The sequence below is a fragment of the Petaurus breviceps genome, unplaced genomic scaffold (assembly GCF_028583685.1).
Source record: "Petaurus breviceps papuanus isolate PSGF00001 unplaced genomic scaffold, PetGlider_PUasm1.0 287, whole genome shotgun sequence".
Classification (NCBI taxonomy): domain Eukaryota; kingdom Metazoa; phylum Chordata; class Mammalia; order Diprotodontia; family Petauridae; genus Petaurus; species Petaurus breviceps.
In genome coordinates, this window is record NW_027186029.1 from 374,140 (window position 1) to 397,323 (window position 23,184).

Sequence of the window (23,184 nt, forward strand, 5' to 3'; positions counted from 1 at the left end):
CTCTCTCTCTCTCTCTCTCTCTCTCTCTCTCCCTCCCTCCCTCCCTCTCTCTCTCCCTCCCTCCCTCTCTCTCTCTCTCTCTCCCCCCACCCTCTGTCTGTCTCTTCTTAATAATGTAAGCATTTAGAACCACAAATTTCCCCCTGACACTGCTTTGGCTGCATTCCATAAACATTGATATTCATTGGGAGCCAATATGGTGGAGTAAAAGCAGGACTTGCCTGAGCTCTCCCGAATTACTCTCCAAATGAATTCTGAGTGGCAAAACCAACGAAGGACAGGTGAGACAATTTCCCAGCCCAAGAAGGGCAGCAAGAAAGGTCTGTGTCACTGGGGTGAGAGTGGAGTCCAGTCCAGTGCAGGCCACATCCCAGTAAGCCAGCAGCAGGCCTTAGGGATGATTGAACCAGTGACAGCTGTGGTTTCCAGCTCTAAGCCCACGGATGGTAAGGGGGTCAGACCGCTGGTCAGAAGAAGATTAAATGGGACCCTCTGCTGGCACCAGAAGCAGGGCTCTGTTGAATTGCCCATATGTAACTCTGGGTCTCAGTCCCAGCAGGAGTGAGACCCCGTCCAGACTTCCTAGATGGAAAAGAGTGCTAGTGGTCACTCACAGAATAAAGCACAGACCAGGAGAGCAGTGACCACATCTCTCCTTAGATATCATTCCACCTTAGAACAATTCTGAACCTAAAGACCCCAGAGGTAGTTCTGAAAATAGCAGCACAAAACCCCAAACTTGGGACAGTGCCCCCTCCACCCTGGGAGCAGAACCCAATGTAACATAAAGTTAAAAGTCAAGAAATAGGGTGTAAAGATGAACAAATAACAACAATAGCAAGAACCTGACAATAGAAAGGTACTGTGGTGCCAGGGAAGATTATGGCACACACGTCAAAACAGCTATATGCAAAGCCTCAAAGAAAAATATGAATTGGTCACAAGCCCCCCAAAAATAAATCCTAGGTGAGCTCAAAAAAGGATTTTAAAAATCAAAATAAGAGAGGTAGAGGAAAAACTGGGAAAAGAAATTAAATTAATGCAAGAAAATCATGAGGGGCAGCTAGGTGGCACAGTGAATACAGCACCAGCCCTGGAGTCAGGAGGACCTTAGTTCAAATCCACTCTCAAACACTTAACACAAAAACTAGCCGTGTGACCTTGGGCAAGTCATTTAACCCCAATTGCCCTGCCTTCCGCCCTCCAAAAAGCAAAAACAAAAAAACAAAAGGAGAAGCAAAGCAAAGCATGAAAAGGTAAACATGAAAAAAGCGTAAGGGATTCAACAATGTTAAACTATTTATATTCCTACATGGGAAGATGATGCTTGTAGTTCCTAAGAACTTTCTCATGATTAGACCAGTTAGGAGTATAAGTAGACCCAGGGTACAGGAGAGATGTGACTATGTTGAAATGATATTAAAAAAAATAAAAGGGTGAGAAAGAGGGATGGCCTGGGAGAAGGGGGAAGGGAGAGGTCAAATGGGGTAAATGATCTCACAAGGGGCAAAAGGAAGGAGACGATGGGGGGAGGTATGGTAGTGGCAATGCTTGAACCTCACTCTCACTGGAATTGGCTCAAAGAGGGAATAACAAACACACTCAGCATAGGGTATAGAAATCTATCTTACCATGCAAGGAAGTAGGAGAGGGGAGGAAGGGGATGTACTGGTAGAAGGGAAGGTGGGATTGTGGCAGGTGGTGGAGAGAAGCAAGAGAGAAAGAGAAGGACAAACAGGTGGAAAAGCAGAATGGAGGGAAATACACAATTAGTCATTATAACTGTGAATATGAATGTGATACATTAACCTGTAAAACAGAAGCAGATAGAATGGATTAGAAACCAGAATGCAACAATATGTTGTTTATGAGAGAGACACTTGAAACAAAAACATACACACAGAGGTAAAATAAGAGGCTGGAGCAGAATCTATTATGCTTTAGCTGAAGTAATTTAAAAAAAAACGGAAGTAGAGACTATGATCTCAGACAAAGTCAAAGCAAAACCAGTTTCATTAAAAGAGATAAGCAGGGAAACTGCATTTTGCTAAAAGGTGCCACAGACAATGAAGTACTAAGCCCATATACACCAAATAACTGAACATTCATTTTTTTAAAGGAAAAGTTAAGTGAGTTTCAGGTGAAAATATATAGTGAAGCTTTCCCCTCTCAGAACTAGATAAATTTAGCCAAAAAAAAAAAACAAGAAAGAAGCTAGGCAGATGAGCATAATTTTAGAAAAATCAGATATGGTAGACCTCTGGAGAAAACTGAATAGTAATAGAAAGGAATACACCTTTTCTCAGAGGTATATAACACCTACACAAAAATTGGCCACGTAGCAGGGAATAAAAACTTCACAATCAAATTCAGAAAAGCAGAAATATTGAATGAATCCTTTTCAGATCATAATGCAATAAAATTACATTCAAAAAGGGCTGTGTAAATGTAGATGAAAACTTAATTGGAACCTAAATTCAATCCTAACGAATGAGTGGGTGAAAGAACAAATCACAGAAACAAATAATGTCACTAAAGAGAATGACAACAGGGTTGGTGTTAGTGAATAAGAGTACTGGCCCTGGAGTCAGGAGGACCTGAGTTCAAATCCAGCCTCAGACACTTAAAACTTACTAGCCATGTGACCTTGGGCAAATCACTTAACCCGAATTGCCCTGCCTTCCCTCCTCCCAAAAAAGGACAAATAAAATAAGAAAGTCATTAAACTAACAAATAAAACTAGGAGTTGGTTTTGTTTAAAAAAAAAAAGAATAAAATAAATAAACCATTGGTTAATTTGATTAAAAAAAAGAAAAGAATTCCAAATTACCAGTATCAAAAATGAAAAGGATGAATTTGCAATCAATGAAGATGAAATGAAAGCAATTATTAGGAGTTTTTGTCCAATTATCTGCCAACAAATCTAAAAGTCTAAGTGAAATGGATGAATATTTATAAAAATTTAAATTGCTGAGATTAACAGAAGAGGAAATAGAATGCTTAAATAACCTTACCTTACAAAAACTGCTGGGAAACTGGAAGACCATTTGGCAGAAACTAGGTGTAGACCAACCTCTTGGTTGCTTTCCTTCATTCTCAAAGAAGACCCAAATGATGTCAGTATGCTAGAGTCCAGTTTTAACTGTGGCTGATCAGACCAATATGAGCCTGGAAAGCTCTATCACAGGTCAGGTACAAAGAGTCTGTGTGAACATTTGGGTGAATTCTCTAAATTTGCACATCTCATGTTTCTTTTGAGCTACTACAATTTTACTTTGCTCCTAGAGCACAGCGCCTTCTCTGATGTGGACACGCCATGCTGAGCGGTCCTCTGCCAGGGTCTCCCACGTCACACAATCAATCCCAAAGTTCTTGAGGGAGACCTTGAGAGTGTCCTTGTATCACTTCTGACCACAATTTGAGCGCTTGCACTGTGTGAGTTCTCACACAAAAACAGTCTTTTTGGCAAGTGTACACTTTGCATTCGAACAACATGGCCAGCCCACCAGAGACGTGCTTTCTGAAGCAGAGTTTGAATGCCTGACAGTTTAGTTTGAGTAAGGACTTCAGTATTGGTGCCTTATCCTGCCAGGTGATCTTCAGAATCTTCCTAAGACAATTCAGATGGAAGTGATTCAGTTTCCTGGCATGGTGCTGGTAGACTGTCCAGGTTTCACAGGAATGGAACAATGAGGTCAGCACAACGGCTCTGTGGACCTTCAGTTTGGTAGTCAGTCTAATACCTCTTCTCTCCCACATTCCCCAATTGATGGGCATCCCCTTGATTTCCAATTCTTTGCCACCACAAAAAGAGCTGCTCTAAATATTTTTGTACATACAGGTCCTCCTCCCACTTCTATGATCTCTTTGGGATACAGCCCTAGGAGTGGTATTGTTGGGTCAAAGGGTATACATATTTTTATAACCCTTTGGGCATAGTTCCAAATTGTTCTCCAGAATGGTTGGATCAGTTCACAACTCCACCAACAATACATCAATGTTCCAATTTTCCCACATCCTCTCCAGCATTTATCATTTTCCTGTTTTGTTATATTAGCCAATCTGACTGGTGAGATATGGTACCTAAGAGTTCTTTTGACTTGAATTTCTCTAATCAATAGTGATTTAGAGCATTTTTTCATATGCTTATAGATATCTTTAATTTCATCCTCTGAAAACTGCCTGTTCATATCCTTTGACCATTTATCAATTGGGGAATGATTTATATTCTTATAAATTTGATTCAGTTCTCTGTATATGTTAGAAATGAGGCCTTTATCAGGGACACTGTAAAAATTCTTTCCCAATTTTCTGCTTCCTTCCTCATCTTGGTTGCATTGGCTTTGTAAAAAAAAAAACAAACCAAACTTCTCAATTTAATGTAATCAAAATTATCTGTTTTGTATTTTATAATGCTCTCTATCTCATTTGGTTATAAAACCTTCCCTTCTCCATAAGTCTGACAGGTAAACTATTCCTTTTTCTCTCAGCTTATAGTATCAGCCTTTATATCTAAATTGTGAACCTATTTAGACTTTATTTTGGTATACAGTGTAAGATATTGGTCTATGCCCAGTTTCTGTCATATTACTTTACAGTTCTCCCAGAAGCTTTTGTTAAATAGTGAGTTCTTATTCCAGAAGCTGAAGTCTTTGCGCTTATCAAACAGTAGATTACTATAGTCATTGACTACTGGGTCTTGTGTACCTAACCTATTCCACTGACTTTATTTCTTGGCCAGTACCAAGTAGTTTTGATGACAGTTGCTTTATAATACAGTTTAAAGTCTGGCGTGGCTAGGCCACCTTCCCTAGAATTTCTTTTCATTATTTCCCTTGATATTTTGGATCTTTTGTTCTTCCAGATGAATTTTGGTATTATTTTTTCTTGCTCTATAAAATAAATTTTGGTAGTTTGATTGGTATGGCATTACATAGGTAAATTAATTTAGGTAAAATTATCATTTTTATTACATTAGCTTGGCCTAACCAGGAGCAACTGATGTTTTTCCAATTATTCAGATCTGACCTTATTTGTGTGAAAAGTGTTTTGTAATCATGTTCATATAGTTCCTTGGTTTGTTTTGGCAAGTAGACTCCCAAATATTTTATAATGTCTACACTAACTTTAAATGGAATTTCTCTTTCTCTTTCTTGCTCTTGGGCATGATTAGAAATATATAGGAATGCCAAGGATATGTGTGGGTTTACTTTATATCCTGCAACTTTACTAAAGTTATTTATTATTTTAAGTAGTTTTTTACTTGATTATCTAGGATTCCCTAAGTATACCATCATATCATCTGCAAAGAATGATAACTTAGTCTCTTCTTTGCCTATTCTAATTCATTCAATTTATTTTTCTTCTCTTATTACTACAGTTGACATTTCTAGTACCAAATTGAATAACAGAGATGATAGTGGACACCCTTGCTTCAACCCTGATCTTATTAGAAATGCTTCTAGCTTAACCCCATTACACAAAATACTTGCTGATGGTTTTAGGTAGATGCTACTTTTTATTTTAAGGAAGACTCCATTTATTCCTATGCTTTCTAGTGTTTTTAATAGGAATGGGTGCTGTATTTTGTCAAAAACTTTTCTGCATCTATTGAGATAACCATATGACTTCTACTAGTTTTGTTGTTGATATGATCAGTTATGCTAATAGTTTTCTCAATATTGCACCAGCCTTACCTAAAATTACTAAATCTTACGTGGTCAAAGTGTCTTATTCTTGTGATAGATTTAAAATCTTTTTGCTAATATTTTACTTAAAATTTTTGCATCTATACTCATTAGGGAAATTGGTCTATAACTTTCTCTCTCTTGTTTTGGCTCTTCCCAATTTAAGTGTCATAAAAAGAATTTGGTAGGGCTCCTTCACCATTTTCCACAAATAGTCTATAAAGTATTGAAATTAATTGTTCTTTAAACGTTTGATAGAATTCACTTATAAATCCATCTGGCCCTGGAGATTTTTTTCCTAGAGAGTTCTCTGATGGCTTGTTCAATTTCTTTTTCTGAGATGGGGTTATTTAAATATTTTATTTCCTCTTCTGTTAACCTGGGCAATTTATGTTTTTGTAAATATTCATACATTCCATTAAGACCATCAAATTTATGGGCATACAATTGAGCAAAATAATTTCTAATTATTGTTTTAATTTCCTCTTCATCAAAATTAAGTTCACCCTTTTCATTTCTGATACTGGTAATTTTATTTTCTTCTTTCTTTTTTTAAAGTAAAATTAATGAAAGGTTTATCAATTTTATTTTTTTTCATAAAACCAGCTCTTAATTTTATTTATTAGTTCAAAAGTTTTCTTATTTTTCAATTTCATTAATCTCTCCTTTGGTTTTCAGTATTTCTAATTTGGTATTTAATTGGAGATTTTCAATTTGTTCTTTTTTCTAGCTTTTTCAGTTGCACGCCTAATTTATTGATCTCCTTTTCACTATTTTATTCATGTAAGCATTCAGAGATATAAAACTTCCCCTAAAAACCACTTTTGCTGCATCCCATAAGTTTTGGTAGATTGTATCTGTGATTTGTTGTTTGACCTACTCATTCTTTAGGATTAGATTATTTAGTTTCCAATTAGTTTTTAGTCTATCTTTCCATGGCCCTTTATTACATATAATTTTTACTACATGATGATCTGAAAAAGATACATGTAATATTTCTGCCTTTCTGCACTGGATTGTGAAGAGTTTATGCCCTAGTACATGGTCAATTTTTGTGTATGTGTCACGTACCACGGAGAAAAAGGTATATTCCTTTTTTATCCCCATTCAATTCTCTCCAGAGTTCTATTACATCTACCTTCTCTAAAATTTTATTCACCTCCTTAACTTTTTTCTTGTTTATTTTGAGGTTAGATTTATCAAGTTCAGAGAGGGGGTAGTTGAAGTACCCCACTAGTATAGTTTTACTATCTATTTGTTCCTGTAACTCCCTTAATTTCTCCTCTAAGAATTTGGTTGCTATAACACTTGGTGCATATATGTTTAGTAATGATATTATTTCATTGTCAATGTTGCCTCTAAGCAGGATATAGTTTCCTTCCTTATCTCTATTAATTAATTATACATATATTATATTTTTGCTTTTGCTTTGTGTGAAATTGGGATTGCTACCCCTACTTTTTTTACTTTAGCTGAAGCGTAATATATTCTACTCCAGCCTTTTACCTTTGCCCTGTGTGTATCCCCATTTCAAATGTGTTTCTTGTAAACAACACATTGTAGGATTATGGTTTTTAATACATTCTGCTATCCACCTCCCTTTTATTGGAGAGTTCATCCCATTCACATTCACAGTTATGATTACTATCTGTGTCTTTCCCTCCATCCTATTCCCACTGTTTGTGGTTTTATTTCTCCCTTCCCCTCCTCAGAAGTTTTGTTTTTGATCCCCACCTGGGCTCACTCTGGCTCTGTTCTGGTCAGGTTTGTGCTAGTGCAGCCCGCATGCCCCATGGTCTGTGCTCCCCCTGCCTGGTTCAACAAATCCTACCCATGGAATTTCCATGTTGATCTGGGCTAGATATCTGCCTACACTCTGTCTCCTAACAGATTCTGCCACTTTCAAGTCTGTTAAGATTCACTTTTTAGAGGGAACTGACAGAATCTATGAGAGAGCTCAGGTGAGTACCTGCTTTCACTCTGCCATCTTGGCTCCACCCATACTTTATTTTTTATTGGTGTCCAATTTGCTTAAGTCAGAATGTTTTGATTTGAAATGGTGATGAAGATTATATTCCTTTGGCACAGCTATTACTTCTCTGCAAACAAGGCACAATATTTTGTCTCTTGTGTAAGTCAACAAGTATCTAATTGTCCACTCTGGTTTAAACACTACATTCTGATTCGGTCTTCTGTTTCTCTTTATCACCCATTTTACAAAGTCACCCCAAAAACTTTAATGTTAGAACCAAAAAATCTCCAACTGCTCACATACATAGAAATACTGAACTGAGTGTCTGACCTTGGAGAGAGCAGCACACACTCACATAACCTGAAGGGCAGCCAGTGCAGCAAGGGAGAGAAAGAAGCCTTTGTGCTGCTGCCACTCAGCCCAGTGTGGCTGCACCCACTCTGGCCCTGTCCAACACCAACAGCGAACACGAACACAGTGAGAATATATGACTCTCGCTCCTCTCAGCCTAGGGACAGACTGATAGTGGCTGGCTGCCTCGGGCCACATGACAGACAGCAGAGAGTGCACAGTGGCAGTGGTCATTCACCCATTAGGTTCCCACAATAGTGACTAGTGAGAAGGTGAGTTAAGAAGGGCACAAAGCTCTTATTGCATCTTTACTTTCTTTCACGTCCTATATATATTTTTGCAGGCTTCCCAAAATCCTTCAGCAGGCCACTTGAGGCCTGATCTATGGATTGGTGAAGAATTTATGGCCCAATAAAAGACAGAGAACATGATGAGATAGAAAATGGTTAATTTTGGTTCGTTCTTCATGTGCAGTTGTTTCAGGCATGTCTGACTCTCCCATTTGGGGTCTTCTTGGCAGAGATGCTGGAGTGGTTTGCCATTTCCTTCTCCAGATCACTTTGTAGATGAGGAACCGAGGCAAACAAAGCTACATATCTGAAGTTAGATTTGAACTCAGGATGATGAGTCTTCTGGACTCCAGGCCTGGCATCACTTAGCTGTCACGAGGGGAGAACTCAGAACATAGCATATAAAGCACAGACTGTCAGAGCTGGGAGATATGTTAGAGCCCAGAACAAGATCACAGAGGGGCCCCATATTCCAGAGGAGGAGACTGAACCCCCAAGTATCAGGGCCCTGTATCCCCTGACCCAGGCATGAACCATTAGGGAGAATGGAGGCAGGCTCAGAACGTGTCATGCTGTTGCTGACTTTGGAACAGAAAGCCCAAGACCTCAGGCAGCGTGCAGTCTTCTCTGACACACTAGACACCACCCTGGGAAAGCCATCTTGGCATGGTGGAAGGCTGCAGCTGCAATGCTCAATGGAGGAGGCACTGACTTTCCTTTTTTCCCCCCTTCCAGGATAGGGTCCTAAGGAGAGGAGTCGGGCTTTAGATTTCCCCTCCTGTCTCTTTGCTCCATCTTCATCTTCCTCATTGGATCCTCTCTTAAGCTCCCTCCTATCTTTTCCACAATCCTTCTTGGTCATAGCGTCAGCTCTTAGGGATTCAGTATCATCTTTTTGTACATGACCGCCAAATCTTGACACCCACCCTCATCTCTCTCCTGAGCTAGTCTGCAGTCCCTGCTGGACAGCTCCACTTGGGCGGGATCCAGAGGCATTTCCAAGGCCACCAAGATAAATCCAAACTTGTCCTTCCCCACAGACCTCCCACCCCTCTATCCACCCCCTCTACACTGGGATACTTCTCTTTATCAAGTAACCTTAGTTGGCTTCTACCCTTGGAGTCAGGCCAAACAGCCTCTGCTCTGAAACTCATGGTTTGGCAAGAGAAGATGGGCACACAAACAATCTATCAATTAACCAACGAGCATTTATTAAATATCTGCTACAAGCCAGGTGCTGTGCTAAGCACTGGGACAGAAAAAAAGGCCGAGGCCAGTGTCTGCCCTCGAGAAGCTCAGTCTCATGGGAGAGCTAACATAAGAACAAAAATGTGCCATGCAAGCTCTACCGAGAGCAAAGAGGAGAAAACAGAGGGGAGTCCCTGAAATCAAGGGGAGCTGGAGAAGGATTCCTGCAGAAGGGGGAGGTCAGGGGGCAAAGTGGAGCAAGGAGAGTGTTCCAGAAATGGGGACGGCCTGACAGGAGGCCTGGAGCTGAGGCACGGACATTCATTCCAGGACAGCCGGGAGGCTGAAAGCACTGGATCAAAGAGAATGTGGGGAGAGCGAAGCAGAAGCCTGGAAAGGTGGGAGGGGGCTAGCCATATTGAAGGGCTTTGAATGCCAAATAGAGCATTTTGTATTTGATCCCCAAGACAATAGGGAGGCCCAGGAGTTTACTGAGGAGGGGGTGACACAGTCAGACCTGCATTTTAGGAAAATCACCTTGGTTGCTGAATGGAGGATTGACTGAGGCAGACAGCAGCCCCACCCCCTTCCAGGAGATACTGCCATAGTCTAGGGGAGGGAGGGTGATGGGGTTCTGTACCAGGGCCTACATGTGTTAGGGGAGCGAAGGGGAATATCTGGGGCCCTGTTGTGGCAGGCAGGCAGACGGACCCACTAGCAGACAAGGCAGAAGGTGGGGCCTGACATAAAGACAGATGCTGCAGAGTTAGAAATAAGATATGGTAATCCTTTTCATATTGGATTTGCAAAAGTCCATAATTACCGGCCAGCTGTGCCTCCCATTAGCTGTGAGCTCCCTGAAGGCAAGGAGTTCAGTGTCCATCACTCAGTAAGTGCTTACTTAAATACATATTAACTGATGACTGATTTACGTACCTGGGCTCAAGGGAGGCAGGATGTGAGTGTGTGTGTGTGTGTGTGTGTGTGTGTGTGTGTGTGTGTGCGCGCACTGTGAAAGCCTGTGCTATATTCAGTGCAATGTTAGCCTTAGTGCTTGCACCCTGATGTGAGTCAGAGACATTGATTTTTTTGATGCTCTCGGTGGAGACCCTGGATGGGGGCACAGCCTAGAGAACAGAACCCTCTAGCTTTGGTCCTGGTTTTCTCAACGCCTAACCTGTTCCATCCCCCAGGGGACTGTTAGCTCCTCAGTTTGGGGGCTTCAAACCTTCCTGGCATGATGCTGGTGCTTTAAAAACATCCCCCCCCCCCAGCGAGGCACAGCCCAGGGGCCTCCTGTCCTTCCCAGTCGGATTTCTCTTCTGAACTGTGTGCCATTCCCATAGGAGGTGAGCCTCTCATCCCAGGCCAACCCAGAGTTCCTGCCTGAGGGTCAGGGGCTGCTCTTGTGTTCCATGAAAAGCTGTCCCCTTTTCTTCTGTGGGGATGGGCAGCCTTGGCTCTCTTCTCTTCTTCCTCCTCTCTGACCCGCCCAGGCGCTGGGTACGCCCCTGTCCACAGGCCTGAGCATGGAGGACCAGTGGGGCTTTCCCCAGACCTAGTGTGGCTGCCTGGCCCTCTTCCCTCCTCCACGGGGGAGCCGTCCCTTTTCTCCAAGTTCTTCTGCTGTGGCCCAGCCCTTAGATCCTGTCCTCTGCTTACACAGCTTACTGTCAGCTCAGGAGCACCACATCCCTGGGGCTGAGAGGAATTGGTTCAATCCCTCCTAGGAACAAGCAAGCCTCCCCACTCCAGCTCTGCCCCATCCCCAGGGGCTCCTCAGCCTCTGCAGTGGGCGCCCAGCTCCCCCACCATGGCCTTTGGAGCAGCTGAGATCATCCTCTCCTCCCAGCTCTGTCCGCTGGGACCGAGTAGATGAAGCAAAATCCCTTCCTGCTGTCATTGTCCTTGGTGGTCAGAGATCCATGGTGTTGGGCTCGAGGTACAGCATGCCCAACTGTGGCTGGTCAGACCAATACAAATGTATAAAGTGGAAGTGTCTCTCACAGAGTGTAGAAGTCTTGAGTTCCACCTTTTTTTGAGCTCCTGCAATTCTGCTTTGCTCAGAGCCCAGTGCCTTCTCTGATGTGGGCATGCATGCCATGCTGGGCTTCCCTACTCCCCATGCAGTTGCTTCTGGTAATCACAGGTGCTGTCCTTCCTCAGCAACCTGGCCCTGAAAGCTCGAGGATGAATTGGCCCTGCTTTCCTCCCTGGCCATTGCCCACTGCCTCTTCATGCCAGAGAGGAAGGAGGATTGGGAGGGACTCACAAGTCATCACCAGTGAAGGCAGGCAGGATGATCTCTCTTGCCTGACCCTGGACTGTGGGTAAACACTGCAAGAGAATCCTGGGGGGCCATCACACTGCAGGCCAGCCAACATGAGGCTACAGCTTACCCAGGATTGGGTGGATCTGAGCAGCAATTTTATTTAAACCCTTACCCTAGTTTCAAGGCTGTACTTTCAATTCTAGGCAGCAAATGGAATGTAGTTTGGGTCCCTTTACTAAACCATTATCATTCCGTCATGTTCAACTCCTAACCCCATTTGGGGTTTTCTTGGCAATAAGATACTGGAGGGGTCTGCCATTTCCTCCTCCAGCTCATTTTACAAATGAGGAAACTGAGGCAAGCAGGGTTTAGGAGCTTACCTAGCATCATACAGCTAGTTGAGTATCTGAGGTCAAATCTGAACTCAGGTCTTCCTGCCTTCCGGCTCAGCACTCTATTCACCACACCACCTTGTTGCCTTATACCTTGGGGTCATTTTACATTAACCTTAGTGGGAGTGGAGGTGCATGGTAGGTAATCAACCGTCTTTATACCACACACTTCCTCTTGTATTAAGGATCTTCGGGACTTCCTGGACAAGTTCCATTTCTGGTTTTTGGACTTATGGATGAAAACATTTGATTTTCTAGTTCACAATAAAATTTTTTAAAAAAGAGAGATGGAGAATGGGAGAGACACTGAGGGACTGGAAGCATAAAGGTCCTGATTTCCAAGAAAGTCAGTCAATAACCATTTATTAAACACCTACTCCTACTATGTGCCAGGCACTGTGCTAAATACTAAGGCAAAGGGCAGTCTCTGCCCTCCAGCTCACAATCCAATGGTGGAGACAAATGCACACAAAACAAGCTCTGTGCAGAATAAACAGGACACAATGAAAGCTTCCTTTAGGAGGTGAGATTTGAGTTGGGGCTTAAAGGAAGCCAGGAAAGTTAGTGGTCAGAGCAGAGGAGGCAGAGTATTCTAGGCAGGGAATGCCCGGAACCAAAAGAGGGAGGGTCTCGTTCCTGGAACAGCCAGGAAGCAGCACTGGATCGAAGATTAGGAGCTGGGAAGTAAAGGATAAGATTTGGAAAGGAGGAGACGACTGGGTTATGAAAGGCTTTGAATGCCAAACAGTATTGTCGTTGGTCCTGGAGGCGACAAGGAGCCACTACAGTTTAGTGAGTAGGGAGTGAACATGTTCAGAACTGTGCTTTAGGGAGATCACTTTAGTGGCTGAAAGGAGGATGAAATGGAGGAGGTAGAGACTTGAGGCAGGAAGCTCCCCGAGCAGTGATATGGTGATATGGGCTTGCACCAGGCTTGGGGCAGCATCCAGAGGAGAAGGGGGCCAACTGGAGAGATGCAGCAGAGGTCAAATGGACCAGAGATGGTGCAGAGGTGAAACAGACCAGGGATGGTGCAGAGGTGAAAGGGACCAGAGATGGTGCAGAGGTGAAATGGACCAGGGATGGTGCAGAGGTGAAACGGACCAGGGATGGTGCAGAGGTGAAATAGACCAGAGATGCAGCAGAGGTGAAACTGACAGGTTTTGGCACCATACTGGATTGGGGGGTGGGAATGGGAACTGATAGGAGTGGAGAACCCCTAATTTGGTAGCTTAAGAAACTGGGACAATGGGGGTGCCATGACAATGACAGGGGAGTTGGGGAGGATGGTATTTTGGGGAAATATAAATAAGTTGTTTTAGACATCCTGAGTTTGTCTACTAGACATCCAGTTTGAGATGTCTGAGAAGCAAATGGATATGCGAGACTGAAGGTGAGCAGAGAGGTTGGGGCAGCTAAGACAGATTTGAGAATCTGTAGAGATAGTAATTAAATCCATGGGAGCTGATGAGATCACTACAGCAAAGTCAGTTAGAAGGAGCAGAGGGCTCAGGACAGTGACCCGAGGGACACCCATGGTTAAGGAGCCTGGAGCTGGAAGGGGGCCCGGCAAAGAAAGAGGAAAATAATGGCCAGAGAAGCTGGAAGAAAACCAGGAGAGAAGAGTTCCCCAAAAGACCTAGAGGGAAGAGGATGAAGGAGGAGGGTGATCATCAGTGTCAGAAGCTGCAGAGAGGTCAAGGAAAATGATGACTAAGACAAAACCACTGGGGAGTGGGTGGGAGGGGAGAATTTTGCCTCCCCCAACAGAACATAACCTTCTTGACATTTTATATGCCCACGAATAACATTTAACAGGGATAAAACATGAGGCTTTGCCCTTGGGCTGAACGAAACTCTCATGGGATCTCAATGGTGCAGATGGGGCTGAGGAAGGAGTCCTTTGCCCTGGTCAAATCTCCGGGGAACACTACGGTCCCTTGTAGGCACCCTGATTAAAAAAAGCTGTATCCAGAAGGGAAAGGGCTCAGAGAAGGCGAAGGCAAGGGCCGAAGGGCCACTGTTCTCAAGCATCCCCAGAATTTAGAAGGGGTCTCAGCAGCCACTGAATGGCCCTACTAACAAATTTTAACTCTTGATGGCATACTTGACAAGGTGTCACCCAACCTCTCCCAGAACTTCTGGGGGCAGCCCTTCCATTTCTGGGCAGTCACACCCCTTGATGACAAGCAGACAGCCTCCCCCCCCCCCCCCCACGCGGCTTCCCTTCTCCAGCCTGGCCCTCTTAAGCCCAGAATGATGACGACCCCATTCATCAGTACTGACAAAGTGCTCTTAGGAACCACCGTGGCATTCCTTGCAGGTAATATGCTAGGTCAAGGAGGTAACTCTTACTTAGGTTCCCAAGGCAGTTTTATAAAATTCAGAGTCCTGGGGCTACTAGGTAGTGCAGTGAATAGAGCACTGGCCCTAGAGTGTGGAGGACCTGAGTTCAAATCCCACCTCAGACACTTAACACTTACTAGCTGTGTGACCTTGGGCAAGTCACTTAACCCCAATAGCCCTACCCTCCCCCCTCCAAAAAGAAAAAGAAAAAAGAATTCACAGTCCTGGGCACGGGCTGGTGAGACCTGATTCAAATTCAGCCCATCCCCTCTTTTAAGCCTCAGTTTCTTAACCTGTAAAATGGAATTTCTATGGGTAGGCTGAAGCCTCAAAGCTAGTCAGCTATCTCCTATTTCCGTTATTGTGGACTAGCAATGAGGTAAAGGTGATGAGGGTCTGTGGATGCTGCTGGGGGTGAGGCTGGTGTCTGGACTTCCAAGCATGGACAAAGGTGTGGTGATGGGAGATGATGCACCAAGTACACCAACGTGGCTGGAACCCACTTGGGAAGGCCTTTCATTACTGAGCTGATCTGATAAAGGGCACAATGCGAAGAGAACAAAACCCAAAGACTGGAAGGAAATAGAGGGAAAGAATCGTCACGGTCCAACATCGTGGTGGCAAAAACAAAGTTACCCTCAGCTGGGAACAGGCCGCAGGGGCAGGAAAGTTTCGTCTGAAGGGAGGCCCAGGGGCCCCAAGGATGTACGAGCCAGCAGGGGATGAGAAGCTGGCGGGGGGGGGGGGGCACTACACATCTGGGGGGGAGCCAGGGCACTACTGCCCAGAGCAACTCCTGAAATATCTGAGCAATGGGTGAGTGAATGCAGGAATGAAAGGCGACCAGCCCACCCCTAAAGTGTGTAACCGTTTTAATACATTCAGAAAGAGTTAACAGAACAAAATAAAAAGGACAATCTGTCAGGAGAAGCTTCTCTGTGGGTGGAAACTCCTGTGGCCCAGGAAGGGTGGCCCCCAGTGGAGGAGCAGTGCAGGCAGCCTATGGCAGGGGCCCAACAAGGGAAGGGCCTGGTCATTTCTGACTGGCCAAGCCCCCAGGTAACCCCCGAAGAGGAACACTCCTCCATCAGTGGGACACAGCATTTGTTTGAGGTGATCAGAGCCAAAGCCAGAGTGCACCTGATTTGGGGAGCTTGAATCAGGTCATCTGGGCCCAGCTCCCGGTACCAAGAGTGTGCATCATCCATTCGTCCATCATCCATGCGCACACACTCTCTCTCTCTCACACACACTCTCTCTCTCTGTAGAGGCCTCCTTCCTTCCTTTGCTGCACATCAAACACATGTTGGCCTAGGGCTCCCTCATGGAGAGCAGGCCAGGGCTCTGAGATTTCAGGCTGGGGAAGGGGGCGGACCCGCAGTCTTGCTCAAATGTTTCTGAGGTGGGCAGGTGCAGGCACACAGCCCGCAGGCTCTAGCCTGCCAACGTTCCTGGGGTGAGGCTGGTCCTCAAGGGAGCCAGCCCAGAGCTGGGGCTCAGCCTCCAAGGAGAGCAAAGGCACTTTCTTGAGCTCGGGCCCAGGAGGCGCCAGCCCCCAGAGATCCCACTCAGAGCTCTAGGAGGGCTGGGTTTTCCCTTTTCTTCCTTCTTCCATCTAATCCCTGGCTCCGGTGAGGCCAGGCCATGGGAGCTTTAACATTAAAATGCCATTGACCATTGGTGGGGGCAGAGTATGGGCCAGAGCTCGCTGGGGGCATGGGAGCAGGGCAGGGGTTGAGCATCATGGAAAATGTTCTTCATTCATCACACGCATTTATTTCCATGGAAGGGGGAAGCAGGTGAGCTCAGGCCACGACCCCCTTCCTGGGTCCTTCCCGAGGCCTGGGTGAAAGGCACGGCAGGCTCTCGGTCCAGCAAGGACCTTGGGCTGGCCAGTGAAGGCACCTGCATGCCCACAGGGACCCCAGGCCAGTGGCATCAAGTCTCAAAGTACTTGTAAATGGCTGTCACGTACTGCATGACGCTCTGCCAGTCCGGACGCTCAGTCCGCACCATCTCATTGATGTTCTGCCATAGAAGAGACAAGACAGGTCAGCAGGATTCCTGCCCAGCCCAGCGTGGCCATTGTGACTGGGGTCCAAGGATGGCTCCATCAAGAGGCCCCAACCCGAACAGCACAGTTCTAAAAGGAGGTCTTCCTACTGTAAGAAGCCCAGGTGAGGGAAGGAAGGCTCAGCCCCTCGGGGCCAGAACTGGTCAGCAGGGCCAGTGCGGGCACCCACAGAGAACGCCCTGACGAGGAAGCAGAGGTGGGGGATGGGGTCAGGAGGGAGGCAGCTCTTTCAGCTCAAATCCAGGCTTCAGAGGTTCCCAGAACCACTTCTATTGTGAGCCAAGACAATGGGTGGGCTGAACCCGAGCAAAGAGAGGACTATTTTTAAATCGGGGGCCTAAATTGTATGGAAATACTGCCCACTGCCCTTGGATGCTTGGTCCTTCAATTGCTGGAAATGGGCGCTCCAGCCCTCTGGGGACTCCTGTAAGGGGACACCCCCAAGCACTTACCAAGGTGGATTTGATGCCCACACTTTCTGCTGCCTGGAAAGCCAGGGAGAAATTCCTTCTCTGTAAATAAAACCAAGCCCGGTCAACCCAAGAAGGGGACACCCAGAGATGGGGGGGAGGGTGGGTGCGGGGGCCTCTCTGCCATACCTTGTCTTGGCTGGTCAGCTCTTGGTATGGGATATGGGCTGGCAGATAGGTATGCAGGAGGGCACAGAAGGCCAGGCCGTCATTCCAGCTGCTGCTGAAGTTGGTGATGTCAATGTTCTGGGGGGAGATGCAGGCAGAGGCGTTCAGATATGGGCCTGGGCCTTCTCCCTGGGCTCCCGGGCCATGGAGAAGGGGCAAGGCCTCTAAAGTCATGGACGGCTACCCATAGGAGGGCAAAGTACACTTGCTTAGGAGGTCGCTGCCTCGACCTACCCCCAGAGAGCCAGAGCTGTCCCATCAGGGTGCCCCAAACTCATGTCTCTTATACAATCACAAGAATTTAAATTATGGACTTTAGGGGTTCTGGTCAGAAAGGGAACCCAGGACAATCTGGATAGGACCAGTAGGCAGCCACTGCCTCCTGAGGGCTGCCTGTCCCACCTGTGGACAGCTTCCTGGCCCTGCCCTCGGAGGCCCTCTGGGACGACAGCCCTTCAGCTGCCCCCTGAACCCAGCCATCCTGATTCCCCAAGTCTCCTCTCTAACTGGACAAACATCCTTGTTACCCTGTGGTGGCCAGAACCAGGGAGCTCTGCCCCTGGCCTAAGGAAGCCCAGGGCCACACAAGCTGGTGGGCCACTGGGACTCCCAGATATTTTTCAGACACACTGCTGTGCCTGTGAAGTGACTCTTTTAAATTAAGCTCTCAGAAGACAGATGGTATTTAGAAGCTTGAGAAGCCTTGTCAGAGAAAAGGAAAAGGGAGGAGGGGTCTCCCGCAGGCAGGGAGGAGCCTGATGCAGGCGCAATTTATTGTGTGAGGGTTGGTCAGTGAAGCGCCCTCTCCCCCCAAACTACCAGCACTAAGTCTGAGGCCACTTTCATGCAGGGACAGCCTCTCTGCTCATCCTGGTGGATGGAGGAGACTTCACTTGCCTCCCTTCAGTTTTGATCATTGCCCCTGGCAGAAGGCCCAGCATGGGCTGGGAGCAGACCTCCAAGGCCCTACCCAAGACCTTGCCAAGCTGACCCTGAAGCATCAATCACTATTCTTCTGAATCTACCTAATAACAATATGGTCATGTGTTTCTCTTCTCCATGAGATCAGACTGACCAAACGATTGGCTAAAACCCACGTCAACTCCCTAGCATTCTCTCCTGGACACCATTTGAATAGCCCTGTCAAGAAAGACCTAATGCCCGTCTGGGGTGACCCCTGGGCTCCTTGGGATTGCCCCCATCCACTCCCAATCTTGGCCTGCCCACAGGGGCTCGGCCATCCTCTTGGCCCCCGCCAGGGAAGCTGGGGCAGATGGCAAATATGAAAGCCTCAGCTACCCTCCAGCTGCAGCACGAGGGCTAAAGAGCCTCCCATGCTGGGAAGGCTGCCCTCATCAGCTCACTCCCAGGCATGAGACAGTCTTCGCCTCCCCAAACCTTCATTCCCTCTTCCTGGGGCTGCAGAGGACAGAAGCTGGGCCCCTTGGGGGAAGGTCCCTCCCATGTCCTGCAGTCACCAGCCGCACTCCTGTCAAACAGCTCCCAGGAAGCTGCCCTCAGACCGGCCAGTGACCAATAAGAGGTCAGTCAGCCTCCCCTGGCACACCCTCACAAGCCTGGTGATCAAATTGCCCAGCCACACCCTCCAAGCACCAAGCAAAGCCACGGAGGGGAGTCTCGGCCAGCCTCGCCCCAGAACCCCGGGGGTCTTCTCCCAAAGCCAGAATCTTTAATGCCTTAACACAAACCACCTCGTGTGATCCTGGGATTCCCATTCCCGACACGCATGGCCCAGGCTCCCTGCGTGTGGGGTCAGAGCAGCCACTTAAGGCACAAAGGCCGATACAACAGAAGATGGCATCCTCCATCTACTCTCTGGGGCTGAAGAAGAAACATCAAGAAAACGAACAGAAGGGAGCGGGAATCCCCATGCTCAAGTGCCGTCACTACCCTTTCCACAGTTGGGAAAACTGAGAGACTTCCTGGACGGATAATCCTGGGCAGGTCCCTGTGCCTCATTCCCCTCAGTAAAGTGGGGACAACAGCACCCACCCTAGGGGTGCGGTGAGGAAGCCCTCAGCCTGGTGACGTTCTACAGGGTCAGCCCCACACCAGTACCTGTGGCTGGGAGTTGGCTCTGATCTCTAAAAGGGTGGGTGGGCTGGCACCCCATGCCCCTGGTCTCCCAAGGCCAGCCCCTCTCCAGCTCTGCCGCTCATGACGGGTCTCTCTTCCACCAGGACGTTTCTTGCACCCGGCCCAGGGACAACCAAAGGCAGAATCAGCAAGGAGTTGCCCACAGGAACAAATACCTATTCCTGTCCCCAAACGTCAACCTCACATCTAGGGGAAATAATTCTCCATTTCCTGCCTGTCAGCCTCCTGTGTGCAGCCCCTGTGCAGGCTGTGAGTGGGCCCTGGGCCCCTGGCTTGGGAAGCCTACGTGCTCAGACTCCCAGTGCCTTTGGCCCATCCTGGAGGAAGCTGCTTCCCCTGGCCCCAAGTGCCTAGCCAGGAAGAACCCCCACTGGCTTAAGATCAGGGTCCTAACACCCAAAGGAAGCTGCTCCTGCCCATCCCAAGCATGAGTCTGACCCTGACTCAGGGTCATTGGCAGTAGCGGTGCAGCTGGCAGGCTGAGGGAGCGTGGAGAGGTCGGGCTGAACCCCCACTGGCTCCTTCATCAGGACCCTCACACTTCTAGTCTGGGTCTCTCCCTCTCCCCGAAGCTGACAAGGGCTGCCCGGCAGGTCCAAGGACAATCACACCTCCTGTGTCCATGGCATTCGGGCCCAGTCAGTTGGGAGGGAGCCTGGGTCTCTTCACTGACTCAATTAACCTGCAAACCTCCCAACAAGGACCAGCAGAGAAAAGAAAGCAATCTGCTCTGGGGCAAAGGCAACCCGAGGAGGGGGCCCCTGTGGGGGGAAGGGGAGGGGGACAAACCAACACCCCCCCCCCAGGCAATGGTGCCCTTGCAGGCTGGGCAGGTCTCAAGGAACCAGAGTTCAGCCTCCACAGCACCTAGCTGAGTGGGGACAGAGATGGAGACATGACTCTCTCAGACCCCCTGGACTCCCAGCCGGCATTAAAACAGGCTTCTCAGGCCTGGTCAGGTAGCAGAGCCCACCTTCTCCCAATCTCCTCCGATTTATCCCACACTGTGGGCTGTGACCCCTCCTGGCACAGAGAGGCTACGTGACTGAATGGCCATGCTGGACACGGTGGGGAACAGGGCTATGTGTGGTGGGCAGATGAGGTCATCACACTCAGGTAGCATCTGGGGACATGCCAACTGGGGATTTGGCCCCTAAGTGGCCAATCAGTGGGCCCCAAAGAAAAGGACGGGGCCTCTGGGGCCCCCTCCAGCTGAGCTGCTGAGGTCCCAGCTCCCTTCCCCACAGCACAGATTCCCAACGAATCGCCCAACAAGGGGCCTGCTGGGGGGCCATAAGGGACGGGCGCTTCGCCAGCTGTGCCAGGCCTGTCTTGGGAGACTCACTAAGGGGCTCCCCCAGCTCACTTTGGGAGTCCCTCACCTGACGTGTGCTCTCTTCCTCTTAATGTACCAAGACCACCCCCTTCCAGCAGTCTAGAGACCCTGTTTCCTGGCCCGTCATTCCTGTGCCCCTGTACTCATCATGTGCCATGGGCACAAAGCCAAATTTTCAAAAGAAGGTGGGGAAGCAACCCAAAGCCTTCTTGTCTGAAGTATAATTAGGACAATGAAACTCCCCGCTCCCCCCAGGCCCCCCAAGAACCGGCTCTTCAAACAGCTACCAGGCACAGGTCTATTTGAAGAAATGCCATTTTCGTGAGACAGGCCCCAAAGGTGGTGACTCCCATTACCACGACACACACGGCCCAAGTTCCCTGTGTGTAGGGTCAGAGCAGCCGCTTGAGGCACAAAACCCTACAATGGAACATGGCGTCCTCTATCTACTCTCTGGGGCTGAAGAGGAAACACCAAGAAAATGAACAGAATGGAGCTTGTCCTGACCCCCACTGGAGGCAGAGGGCGCCACAGGGCACAGAGCACTAGGCCTGGAGTCCCTGGGCCCTGAGTTCAAATCCAGCCTCAGATTAATTTCCTCAATTATAAAATGGGGATGCCAGCAGCACTTGCCTCCCAGGGCTGCAGTGAGCACTCAGACCAGTGCCCAGAACACAACAGAGTCCTTCTTGTCCCTGACATTCAGCTGAACCTTCCTGAGAAGAGGCAGAGAATCAGAGCATGCCCCAGGACTACCCCGTCACCAAAGGCCACCAAGACCCTGGAGATCCAAGAGGAAATCAGGATCAGGGGGAAGCCAGGGAGGGAAAACCAGCCTAACCCCAATTAGACGAACACCCCCACTCCCCTGAGGCACTGACAGAGGCAGCCCCCCACAAAGGCTCCAAGATCTGGGGCTGCTGCATGCAGAGGAGAAGTGGCAGGACACAGAGAGAAACGTCCATCTTTCCCCAGCTAAGGGTCCTCTGATCTCATATCCACTGTGCCAAACCAGAGGAGTGGGGATTCGAACCTGGATCTTGGGGGAGAAGATGGGACTGGACTAAGCATGACCAGGAAAGAGGCAGCTGCGAGGGCTTATATCTAAGGGAGAAGGTGTTGGAGGGAGAAGGAGAGGGCAGCCCCTGAATGCTCAATGCACACGGGGCACTGAAGGGTATGACTCCAGCCCAGCCCCAAGGGAAGGTAACCAATGCCAATATTCAATAAATTATTTGGAATAAAAGGCAAAAGAGGAATCCTATCAAACTCTGATACCTAAACCAGGAAGAGCCAAAACAGACAAAGAAAACTTAGAGACATATTTCCCTAGCGGATATCAATGGAAAAAATCCCAAATAAAATACTAGCCTGGAGATTACAGCAATATATCACAAAAATCATGCATCTGACCAGCTGGGATTTACACTAGGAATGCAGGCCTGGTTCAATATTAGGAAAACAATCAACATGATTGATCACATCAATCACAAAACCAGCAGAAATCATGATTATCTCAATAGACGCAGAAAAAGTGTCTGACAAAATACAACAGCCCTTCCCACTAAAAATACTAGAGAACACAGCAAGCAGTGAAGGGAGTGTTCCTTAAAATGATAAGAAGCACCCACCTAAACCCATCAGCAAGCATTATCTACAATGGGGAAAGGCAAGAAGCGTTCTCCATATATCAGGAGTGAAGCAAGGACGCTCATTCTCACTAACGTTATTCAATACTGTTCTAAAAATGCTAACAATAGCAATAAAAAAAAGAAAAAGAAATACAAGGAATCAAAATGGGCCATGAGGATATAAAACTATCTTCCTGCTGATGATATGCGGATACACTTGGAAAATCCTAGAGATTCAACTAAACAATTCGTTGAAATTAGTTGAAACATTAATAATTTTAGCAAAGTATCAGGATTTAAAATCAAGTGTTTTACATATCACCAACAAAGCCCTGGAAGAAGAGCTAGTAAGAGATAGTTCATTTAAAATTACCACAGACAATATAAAATGTCTGGGAGTATACCTGCCAGGACCAACCCAAGAATTATATGAACATGATTATAGGACACTTTTTATACACACACAGTCATGTTTAAATAACTAGAGAAATATTCATTGTTCATGGGTGGGCTGAGCCAATATAATAAGAATGACAATTTTACCAAAACTATTCTACTTCTTCAGTACTGTCCTGATTAAAATGCCACAAATCTGCTTTATTGAGCTAGAAAAATATAACAACAAAATTCATTTCAAAGAAGAAAAGGTCAAGAATATCAAAGGAATTCATGAAAAAACAAAATATAAAGGAAGGAGGTTTAGCAGTACCAGATTTTTAAACTGTATCACAAGGTGACATTTATCAAAACTACCCAGTACTAGCTAAGAAACAGAAAAGTAGATCAGTGGAACAGAGTACTCATACAATACACAGGTTGCTGTGTTTGTCCTTTGTTTACGAAGAAGACCATGGCATCAGGAAAACGATGGCATGACTTGCAGCTGTCT

At 47.0% G+C, this 23,184-nt stretch overlaps 2 protein-coding genes and 1 pseudogene across 4 annotated transcripts in view; 1 reads left to right on the plus strand and 2 right to left on the minus strand.

The window, feature by feature from the left end:
- LOC138167675 (zinc finger protein 850-like) overlaps positions 1 to 23,184 on the minus strand; it is a 762,790-nt pseudogene that overhangs the window by 286,336 nt on the left and 453,270 nt on the right.
- Positions 1 to 23,184, plus strand: part of SUSD2 (sushi domain containing 2) — a 423,767-nt gene that overhangs the window by 80,646 nt on the left and 319,937 nt on the right. The window lies entirely within an intron of this gene.
- The window catches only part of SPECC1L (sperm antigen with calponin homology and coiled-coil domains 1 like), a 36,144-nt gene continuing 28,315 nt past the window's right edge, over positions 15,356 to 23,184 (minus strand). For all 3 annotated transcript variants that reach the window (XM_069096706.1, XM_069096707.1, XM_069096705.1), the window contains 3 exons: positions 17,172 to 17,288; positions 17,025 to 17,084; positions 15,356 to 16,526 (listed from right to left, as the gene is read on the minus strand). In XM_069096706.1, the coding sequence (XP_068952807.1) occupies positions 16,437 to 16,526; positions 17,025 to 17,084; positions 17,172 to 17,288 (267 nt within the window). In that variant the 3' untranslated portion in view covers positions 15,356 to 16,436. The remainder of the gene's footprint in view (positions 16,527 to 17,024; positions 17,085 to 17,171; positions 17,289 to 23,184) is intronic.